Raw genomic sequence first — 11584 nt, 5'->3', positions numbered from 1 at the left:
TCAACTTGTTGTGGCTATCATAGAAACCAATGAGAATCACAAGTTAACAGATATTTAATATTATTGTGCCAACCCGCACATCCTGTGGAGACCAATTCCGCCTATACAAGCTAGTTAGGCAAACTTCAAGGAGTATAAAAGCATGTTTGGTTGCCATTTCATTTTCACAATTGTGTGCCAAAAGTTCAGTAGAATGTGCCTCCAAAGCTTCTATTTGACCTAAATAGTAATCGTCTTTCTCTCTAGTAAAATTAAAACATTAGAGAACATCTTCCTAAAATGTAATACCTCAACAAAAGAAAGAAAGAAAGAAATGCCCTCTTGTACAAGTCTAAAGGCCTGCAACCATCTTTTTTTTTTGGGGGGGATAAGCAAGCATGACATGAGTCAACTTTTTCATGCAATTATTTTGAAACGAGTGAAATTTGTAGGCCATCTGTGATGCATGGAACTATATGTCAAGGAGCAACCTTCGTGGATCTTCAACCACATCCTTGATACGGCGCAAGAAGAGAACAGCTTCCCTACCATCGATCAGCCTATGGTCATACATTAGTGCAAGGTACATCATTGGCCTTGCAAGGACACTGCCATTCACAACCACAAGACGTTGAACAATGGAATGCATTCCGAGGATTGATGACTACATTAGATAAAGCTCGTGTTAGAGGGAACTTACAAACAAAATTACAAGGCAGCAAAAAAAAAAACAAGTGAGCACCTGTGGAGAATTAATGATAGGTGTACTGATAAGGCTTCCATAAACACCACCATTTGAGATGGTAAAGGTCCCTCCTGCCATATCGTTGATGGACAGTGCCCCCTCAGTTGCCTTCTTTGCAAGGTTGTTTATACCCTTCTCTATGTCAGCAAAATTCATTGCATCTATATCGCGGATAACAGGCACCACAAGACCCTAAAACAAATGACATGTCACATCATTACAACAGATTGCATAAAATAATAGTTAGGGCAGTCAACATAAAGAAAAACAGGTGGCGATACCTTGGAAGTTCCAATAGCAACACTGATGTCAATGTACTCCCTGTAGATGATGTCATCACCATCAATGACAGCATTAACAATTGGTTCGTTTTGAAGCGCAGAAACAGCAGCCTGCAAAAGCAAGTGGGTTTTTAGTACAACCCAGACAATTGCCACAATTATGGTTTAAGTATCTCATAAGATTGCCTTTTTTTTTCTCGAACACGCGAGAGAGATGTGTATCATTATATTAAGAAGAAGAAAAAAAGGGGTAAACATTACCTTCACAAAGCAGGACATCAAGCCCAATTTGACACCATGCTTCTCAACAAACTGATCTTTATAATCGGAACGTAGCTTCATTAGGTTAGTCCTACATCACAGTACATATGATGTTGAAACAGATATAGAAAAGTGAAAGCAACAAGATGAATGTCACAAAGCAAATTTATCCTTGTATACACTGAAAGTTATAGTAAATAAAAAGGTGATGTAACATATGCAGGAAATAGCCATATAGATTCAAACTCCATTGATAATCCGTTTCTTCTAGCACATAAATATATGAGGTGCATTGATGCTAGTCCTCAACTAAACATAGTAGTCTGATGTTTCATTTACACAATAATCACGTTAACTTATTGGCATGAACAAGAACCAATACTATAGCTATTGGAGTATTATTGCGCGCTAGGATGAATAGCTTATTCCCGTTATCTTAAATTGGCCAAAAGCCAGTAGCTTATGCATTACATTAACCAAGCAGACGTACAAGAAATAAGCAATCCAACTAATGATGCACTTACATGTCAACTTCATTGAATGTAGTTAGCATTGCAAAAGTGTTCTGAGAATCCTTCAAACGATTTGTGATACGCTTCCTAAGCCTTGGCATTGGCACCTGCATTTTGATGGTGACAAAATGTATGCAACCGCAAGAGTCAAGAATATGAAGTAACATAGTATATCTTATCATGATGTACTGTAACTAAGTGATGGATATGGCCTTACCCGTCTCTCTCTTTCCTTAGGAGGGAGTTGTGGTTCTGAAGAGGAAGTTAGTTTTGATTCGTGTGTTGTGCTGGACTCTACTTTTGGTGGTTTAGCCTCAACCTTGTTTTCCTTTGTAGAAGGTGGTGTTGTGCTATGCTTCTGGGAGGTATCTTCAGATGATTGTGTATGTGTCTTGCTTTGAGCAGCAGACTTAGATATGATAGCAACTTTGACACCTGGAGTAACAATGCCACCTTCACTCGCAACGAACTGTAATGCATTGATGTGGTTAGAAAAGTAATCTACTAAATAATCATATTTAGCAAATATGGAAATAACAAATCAGGGGAAGGCTCTTTGTTACCTTTTCAATTATCCCAGCTTCTGGACTAGCAACATCCATCGTAACCTGAAATAAAAGGGCATTTCATTTTCTGAAAACAATTTTGCAAAAGATAGCAACAAAAGCTTAGAAGTTGAAAACAAGAATAAACAGTGCACAGAATCACCTTATCAGTTTCGATCTGAGCTATGGGTTCATCAGCTTCAACTCTATCACCAGGTTCTGTATCAGATAGCATGTGAATACAAAGAAGTTTGACCACTCAAATTGCATATAGATAGATGCGTACTCTTTAAGAAGGTGGCAAGGGTTCCATCGGTTATGGATTCACCCATGAAGGGAACAACAGCATCAACCAAGTCACCTTAAAGGAAGAAAAAAATTGATTAAGCATTTAACTGGTAGAAATTTGTAAACATTATATCATCTATAGGGTTTCTGTACCTTACCATTCTTTGAAGCAAATGATCTAGTCCAAGGTTGATAAGGAGAAGCATTTGAAAGGAAATATCGTCCGCTACATATGAATTACATGCCACATTTTTGTTAAGAACTATGAATTTAGTAAAGTGTAGTGACAATTCCAAACCATAGAGAGCAAGGATGTGCCAAATAATCAACTTTTACAGCACAGGCACACAATGACAATGAAGTTTACTCGCTCTGATCATTACCAAGTTGGCAGTGAGCATCTATGAACACCTGAAATAAAGGTTTGAACAAACTAAGAGGTTGTCAAGATTCCAAAATAACAAATGTTGAGTTTCTAACCTTCAAGTAGCTTAGTGCTGAAATGTCTGACATGTTTATAACTCCGTAAGAAGCATAATGTCTGCAAGTGAACCAGATCCGTTAGAAAGACAAACCAAGTATAAGCAAAAGTAAATGAAGGAACATAAACCGTATATGCTTGTGGGAACAAAAGGATAATGGGTAAACAAGTAACTTATATATGCTACCCAGTAGTGCCGGCCTTAGCCCCTCACCTTATTTCAGCACAATGAATATCTCACTGCCAGGGGGTACTGGGTTTAAATGTTAAATTGTCAATTAGAGAATTCAATGGCAAAACCAAAATTTCCCCCATAAAATCTAATCTAACCTACTTAAAAAATTTGTAATTTTCTATTTGTCACAATTATGATTTCATTCGTCAACAAAACGCCTTCCCAGCTTGTGTTTCGTATAGCACATGTCGAAGGCCCAAACAGGAGTCTACTTCGTTCCCCTGATGTCCACCTCCAATCCTTTTCCTCGTCTGTCGTCCATCGAGCAAGCGCTGATGAGGTTGCCGCACGACACCACGATTTCTGAGCCCCCCCCCCCCCCCCCCCCCCCAAAAAAAAAGAAAGAAAATACATCTAACAAAGAAACTCTCCTTACCGCAAAAACGAGAAAGGGAAAGACCACCTGGACCACATCTATTGTGCCGCGCGCTAGCATGCCATGAGCAATAGACGAAGGTGGGTGGAGGCACCACTGTGCAGCGCAGGGGGCGTGAGCAAAGCGCCAACGGAAAGAGCGTCAGCGAGCAGCAAGCGTGTTTGGTTGGTTGCCACACATTGGCACGCCACACTTTAGTTATGCCACAATATCTTAGGTATGTGTTTCTTTCGCTACCACAATTATGCCATGCCACAATTTCTTAGCCTTGGGACCCATATGTCATACTCTCAAATTTAGAGCTAAGCATGCTACACTTATAGCCAATTATTTCTAAGCCACACTTGTGCCACCATACCTTAACTAGCCTATACTTAGTTATGGTAAGGTTAGGTATCAAACAAACATCCGTTGATGCCTGCCCGGATGGGGATTAGATTAGGATTGGATTAGATTGGGTTGTTTCTCTCTCTATGTATGGGCTGGCTGGTTGGCTGATTTTTCAGTTCGAACCATTTAAGCCTATTATCTATTCTTACTTATAAAAGAGCCATCACTCCTACTACCAACTCTTAATTTTTCTTTTAAGGAAAAAAAACATATGGGGCTAAAGGGCCGACATGTTAACTACTCCCACCATCACTCTACTTTTTTGGAAGAAAAAATATTAGTATGATAAAGAAAAGGTCAACATGTGATTAACAATAACAATTAAGATATGCTAATAATATTTTAATGATAATTTTAAATAATTAAAATCCCATTGCAATGTACAGGTAATATGCTAGTGAAAAATAATCAACGTAGTATGCTATACTACTTGCAAGTGGAAAACTCAGGTTTGAAGAACAATATTTGATGGGTTAATTGGATCCATGCCAATACAAATATGTCAAATTAAAAAAATATCACTACTATTCGCGATATCGGCTAGATGCCACTAGAATTTAGGAAAATTAGAACCGTGCCAATCCGTCGTATTTTCCATCCATTTTTCCGATTGTCGAAACAAATTTTCGGCAATATGAAAAGGGGGTAGCGCACGAGACCTAAAAGTGGATGGATGCGGAGACAAAGGATTTAGACAGGTTCAGGCCCTCTCGATGAGAGGTAATACCCTACTCCTGTTTGGGGATTTGAATCCGCCGGGTGTATATTGATCTGACGATCAGTTTGTGTCATGCCCCCTAGAGGGCCTCCTGCCCACCTTATATAGGATGGAGGGCAGGATTACAAGATAGAAACCTTAACCAATACGGTATCGGTTTCCTAAATCTATTTTACAATATTATCAAATCAGGACTTTAGGCCGCTCCATAATATAAAAGGAAACGTAATACCCAAGTCATGATCGGTTACATATTCCATAGATATAAGCTATCCCCTATGACTAGTCGGATAACTATGTCGTGTGGGTATGGGGTACCCATAATCTCCACAGTAGCCCCTGAGACCTTCACAGTCGGAAAGATAATGTTCTCTCGAACTAGATTACTCCAAAGCCGAGTGCTTCAATCATCTTCGCCATGATCTCCCGAGTACTTTTACCAAATATGAAGACTATGGAGGGCTGAAAAATAAAGTCAGGTGCATCGAATAGATGTACCTAATAGATGCACCAACTGAGTGGTTTTGATAATTGTAGTCAACCAAGTGACTTAATATTAATATATAGCATATGTGGTGTGAATCCCTGAATAACATGATCCGAGTGATATACCGACTGCTTTGTAAAATATGATGCGTGCAACCTAAAGCTGACTACATCATTGAATACACATAGCAAAACAGCTATAAAGAAGCTTGTATGTTGTGAATAAATAAATTTTCAAAGTATTGGGCATACACCATGCGCACACTACTTTAACAGATGTGCTTGAGTCCCTAAAAGACACATGGTTTCACCACACCTGGAAATATATGGCATATGTGGTATAAAATCCGAGTAAATAAACTCATAAGGATTTATCAATCGTCTGGAAAATGACCAAAATATATAATCAGCCTAAGCCATAATATTGGTCAATAAAAATGCACACTTACGTGGCAAAAAGCAATGATGTTGTATCCAATCAATTGCTTGATAAACCCAAACAGCGCCATGACTATATAAAAAAGTCAGTGAGGCAGCTATATAAAGCTTTACTGTTTGACACCTTTTAAGATGCATTGTAACAACTCCTAAAAAGTTGAGTAACTGCGGTATAAAAGGATTTTAAGGTATTGGGCACTAGATCACGCGCACTTTGGCCTAAGCAAAAAGTGCCTAAGTCCCTAAAAGAACGTGACAGGCCACACCTGAAAATATGGGCTGCAGACGTATTAGGCCTAGGCTAAAAAATATGCCTTCGACACCCTTTAAAGGATGACGCATGTAACATGCTCCTGAGTAATAAATCTTCTAGGTAATGTAGACCAAGTGTAGCTCATATGACTAGCTTCTGATCTGAGTGATTATCCCTTATGGGATACTCCAAAATAGATATAATAATTAAATCCCGACTGGCGCAAGTATTCAGTTGATAGTCCTTACGGGGAATAATAATTGGTCCAGTCTTTGAGCATAGAAAATAAACTCAGGACTATAAATCCATGTCGAATGTATCCGAAACAAGTCCAAATTGAAGGTATCATACTTGTGTTTGAGCTAGTAAGCCCCTGAGCATATAGCTTGTCCTTCTGTCGTAGTCACAATTGTCCATTGATGGCAGCGTGAAAGCGAAGACATCATGGGCGGCGGCGGAGGCAAGCCGGTGGTGAAGATGTAGACGCTCATCAATGGCAATGGCGAAATCCATCAATCATGAAGATGAAGAAAATAGTTTGCATAGTAGGTCAACCGTGAAGGCGAAATAACAAGTCGGCAATGACGGAAGCAACTGGAGGCGAAGACGTAGTCATCCATTAGCAACGGCAGAGATGTCAGGGCCGATGAATTAGAGGTGCTGGTGATGAAGTCAATGACAATAATCCATCAAACTGTTGAGAAGATATCGAAGCTCGAGTAGTTTCCTTGGCGCGAGAGTGTGTATAATGAAGATTGATGCAAAGCTCCTTGATTTATAAAGATGGCAGTAGAACTTGGTGTTATAGCTGTTGCAGATTCTTCACTTGGAGGAAAGTAGATGCTGTTGCCCAACTCATCAAAACTAAACTTATTGGTTGATAACTCCAAACTCCCGAACATGTAGATTAAATTTCAAAATTGATACTGGAAATATTTGGAGTAGATTGTGACGGCGTGAAGAAGCAAAAATTGCCGGTGTAATAATTAGAGTCGCTGAAATTAAATGCCGGCTCTGAAGCGTAGACGAAGATAATAACTCCCCGAATTGACTCGTTGATTGATTGATTGCTTAATCTTGACATAAAGCTTGTCGAATTTTGATAGTCTTGTATTTTTGTAGCCCCCGACTCTTTGGTTAGTTGAGAAACAATTGAACATAGAGTTGAGAACTGTAGCTTCTTGTCATCAAATAGTCATTGCTTGAGTGAAGATACGTGTTGAAGATGTCCGAGTAGAAATATTGAAGATTGGAACACCACTTGTTGTAATAAAATAACACGGCATCATATTTGGTGATGTATGCCGAGATGTCGAAACTCTTGTAGTCGTCGTGGTTGGTGAAGTAGTAAAGCTTGCGAAGTAGAGGCAATAGAGTTTGCCGGTGCCGAAGATAATAAAGATGAAGTCGCTCCACCATGGTGACAAAGCAGTTGGCGACGGAAGAAGTAGAATGATGACGAAAGCGTGCAGGCATGGAGGTGAACAAGCCAGTCGGCGTCAGACAAGGCGGCCAGCAATGAAAACGATGATGTCCATCAGTAGTGGTAGCAGTATAAACCAGCCGTAGAGGCGAGGGCACTAGTCAACAGCAAACGAGATGACCGGCGGTGAAGACGATAAGGCCAATCAACACTGGCATAATCATGCAGCCATGGAAGTGAAGAAACCAGTCGGCAGCAGACGTAGACAGCTTGCGTTGAAGGTGATGACGCCTAATTGCGGTGGCGGCGACATGGCCAGCCATGAAGACGATAGCACCAGTTGGCGGCTGCGAAGGCAAGCCGGTCGGTGAAGATGTAGACGCCCAAAAACGGCGGCATAATAGGCCAGCCGTGCAGTCGGAAACACCAGTCGGCGGCGGCGAAAGCAAGCCGGTCGGTGAAGACGTAGACGTCCAACAGCGGCGGCATAACAGGCCAGCCGTGCAGGCGGAAACACCAGTCGACAGCGGACGAGGCGGCCGGTCGGTGAAGAGGTAGACGCCCAACAACGGCGGCATAATAGGCCAGCCGTGCAGGCGGAAACACCAGTCGGCGACGGACGAGGCGGCCGGTCGGTGAAGACGTAGATGCCCAACAACGGCGGCATAATAGGCCGGCCGTGCAGGCGGAAACACCAGTCGGCGGCGGACGAGGCGGCCGGTCGGTGAAGATGTAGACGCCCAACAACGGCGGCATAATAGGCTAGCTGTGCAGGCGGTGACACCAGTCGGCGGCGGACGAGGCGGCCGGTCAGTGAAGACCTAGACGCCCAACAACAGCGGCATAATAGGCCAGCTGTGCAGGCGGTGACACCAGTCGGTGGCGGCGAAAGCAAACCGGCGGTGATGTTCTGACTGATCCATTCCTGGAGCGTAAGAGATAAGCTTAAAGCTATGAATCCCTTTTATGCATATCTGGATTTGGATCCTGCAGAACAAACATATAGGATGAGTAGTATCTGATATAAATATAATACTCGATGAAAATTCAAACATTTTAAAATGTTTGTGAATATGTATTTCTCCTCTTGTCAATTTTGATTTCCCCGAGCAGATGACTCCTTACGTTTAAACACTCTGCCCAACTAGTCATAGCCCCCAAGCACCGGGAGTTGGCCTAGGCACTTCCCAAACATGCATATGAGTAACATGAGTTCGTCATTAATGGAACAAAGTTTCATGAATCAGAATCAACTACTCGGGTACTTTTGCAATTGTAAAAAGCAGAAAATAAATTTATCTTATCTCTATGCTTTTGATTTGTTCCGAATAATACTTAGCACCTTGCGTTACTCGGTCCATCCAACGAGCCCCGGGGTGCTAGGAATCAGCCCAAAGGCAACTATCCATCGACAAACCAAACGGAAAGCATAGGAAGATAGAACTCCATAACTCGATAGGAACTTTATTGTTACTCGGATTATTTCGCAAGCAATCAAGATAAGTATTATGAAAAATTGTTAAAAAATATGATATAACATCTATAGCCCCCAACTCACTAATCTACGGTAAACCAGTTGATGTAGTGAGGCAGAGGAAAAGGAAAATATCATATAAAGAAAATTAATGATGACTTAGCTTTGTAATATTCCCCTTGGTGATGGCAGAGGTGGCCAATGTGGGAACAAAGTCGTCCATCAATAACAATGAAGACACTAGTCGGCAGCGATGAAGGCAGTCGACGGTGAAAGCGAAGATGCCTACCAACGGCGGCATAATATGCCAGTCATGTAGACAGAGACACCAGTCGCGACGAAGGCAAGCCGGTCGGTGAAGACGTGGACGCCCATGAACGGTGGTGTGACCGATCAACCGTATAGGCGGGGACACCAGTCGGTGGCGACGGAGGCAGGCCGGCGGTGAAGTCGTAGACGCCCAACAGCGGCGGCATAATAGGCCAGCCGTGCAGGCAGAGACACCAGTCGGCGGCGGCGAAGGCAAGCCGGTGGTGAAGACGTAGACGCCCAACAACGGTGGTGTGACCAACCAACCGTGTAGGCAGAAACACCAGTCGGCGGCGGACGGGGCGGCCGATCGGTGAAGACGTAGATGCCCAACAACGGTGCGGTGACCAACCAACCGTATAGGCGGAAACACCAGTCGGCGACGGATAGGGCGGCCGATCGGTGAAGACGTAGACGCCCAACAACGGTGGGGTGACCAATCAACCGTGTAGGCGGAAACACCAGTCGGCACGACGGACGAGGCGGCCGGTCGGTGATGATGAAGATGCCCATTAACGGTGGTGTGGCCGACCAACCGTATAGGCGAAGACCAATCAACGGCAGATGAGACGGCGTTATGACGAGTTGCCCATTAGTTGCGCTTGAGTCAGCCAGATGGATCTCGTGCAATAAATCCGTCGTATATGCAAACACAAAGCAAACATATAGATTTACCTGTTAGTAAACTGAAAAAATATAGATGCTTATCATATACAGGAAGACTTATAGCATATTAAATATTTAATCCATGCATGTTGATTAGACCAACACGTCAGGCATGTTTCCTGGGAACGGTGATTTTCTAGCTTGAGCTTTCCAATCGACTTGGACTCATGGTGAGTAGTCGAGTAGACGGAGCGCTTTGTCTTGCACGGCAGCAGCTTGTTGGGTAGTTAGCGCCCCTCAGAGCAACTTAGCCGCCGGTAATATATGCAGACAAGCAACAGAATAACCAGAAAAACAATATCAATCTGTGATTAGAAACTAATCTAGCAGAGATTAAATTAAAAGGATGAACCCAGATCATGCATGTCGATCGGTCGACACATGCATGTGGATTACTCCTGGTGACTGGCGATCTCGTGTGCGAGCCGTGAGCACTGCCGTTCCACGTTGCTCCCATGTCGGGTTACACCGCCACCGGCATCTGCACACGGTGCATGGCGGAACACGAGGTATTGGGTCGACACACCGGAATGACCACCATTGGTCTTGATCTCAGTCGGCATGCAAAAACAAGAGAAAGTAATAGGAGATTAAACTATAGCTAGAGATCAATTTAACTAGTGAAACGATAAAATTATCCAATGAAGTTGGAGATTGAATCGATGAAATCGCTGAGATTAATCCCTTCGGCTGAATAGAATCCAAGACGAAAAAGACATGCTTCACAAATCCGGCGATGCCGAAGATTGGTTCCATCATACTCGTCGACGAGGAACTCGACGCACCCCTACCTAGCGCGCCAACTGTCGAAACAAATTTTCGGCAATATGAAAAGGGGGTAGCGCACGAGACCTAAAAGTGGATGGATGCGGAGACAAAGGATTTAGACAGGTTCAGGCCCTCTCGATGAGAGGTAATACCCTACTCCTGTTTGGGGATTTGAATCCACCGGGTGTATATTGATCTGACGATCAGTTTGTGTCATGCCCCCTAGAGGGCCTCCTGTCCACCTTATATAGGATGAGGGGCAGGATTACAAGATAGAAACCTTAACCAATACGATATCGGTTTCCTAAATCTATTTTACAATATTATCAAATCAGGACTTTAGGCCGCTCCATAATATAAAAGGAAACGTAATACCCAAATCATGATCGGTTACATATTCCATAGATATAAGCTATCCCCTATGACTAGTCGGATAACCATGCCGTGTGGGTATAGGGTACCCATAATCTCCACACCGGTCATCCCCCGTTATTTCTATCGTTGCCGTCCTGTGCCATCTCCGAGACCACGCAACCGTAACAAGGAGCAAACTGGAGGTGATGGCAGCGGCGGAGGAGCAGCCCGAGCAGGTGTCCAGGCGGGTGGCGGGCGCCGTGCCGGCGGAGGCGAGCCCACACGGTCGCGTCGGAGTCGAGCCCTGGCGGTGGTGGCCCAGCCGGTGAGGACGGCGGGGCCGGAGCAGATGTCGGGGACGCCGGCGACGAGGAGCTCAAGACCGGGACCAGGGACATGACCTGATGGCGAGGAAGATGGCCCAAGATCGGCGGCTGCTGTGCTGCTTGACGACGACGATGACGAACGGCCTGGCCGAAGAGATCGAGATCGATCTCTCCTAAGACAAGCACGATGACGACGAGGGAGCTCGGCGGCGGCGAAGGAGCTCGGCGGTGAGGGAACTTGGTGACGGTGGGGCTTCCGGCGCCTTGGCCGGAGGC

At 43.8% G+C, this 11584-nt stretch overlaps 1 protein-coding gene across 1 annotated transcript; it reads right to left on the bottom strand.

The window, feature by feature from the left end:
* Window positions 1-2832, bottom strand: LOC127763996 (dihydrolipoyllysine-residue succinyltransferase component of 2-oxoglutarate dehydrogenase complex 1, mitochondrial-like). The gene is made up of 10 exons (XM_052288799.1): window positions 2770-2832; window positions 2610-2684; window positions 2487-2542; window positions 2342-2386; window positions 1996-2247; window positions 1791-1885; window positions 1267-1357; window positions 1006-1116; window positions 722-916; window positions 1-643 (listed from the first exon to the last, which is right to left on the bottom strand). The coding sequence occupies exons 2-10, from the start codon at window positions 2653-2655 to the stop codon at window positions 452-454; spliced, it is 1083 nt and encodes a 360-aa protein (XP_052144759.1). The 5' UTR covers window positions 2656-2684; window positions 2770-2832; the 3' UTR covers window positions 1-451.
* Between the last annotated feature and the right edge of the window lie 8752 nt (window positions 2833-11584).

Source organism: Oryza glaberrima, chromosome 2, assembly GCF_000147395.1.
Source record: "Oryza glaberrima chromosome 2, OglaRS2, whole genome shotgun sequence".
Taxonomy (NCBI): Eukaryota; Viridiplantae; Streptophyta; class Magnoliopsida; order Poales; family Poaceae; genus Oryza; species Oryza glaberrima.
This window is presented reverse-complemented; position numbering and strand designations above follow the sequence as displayed.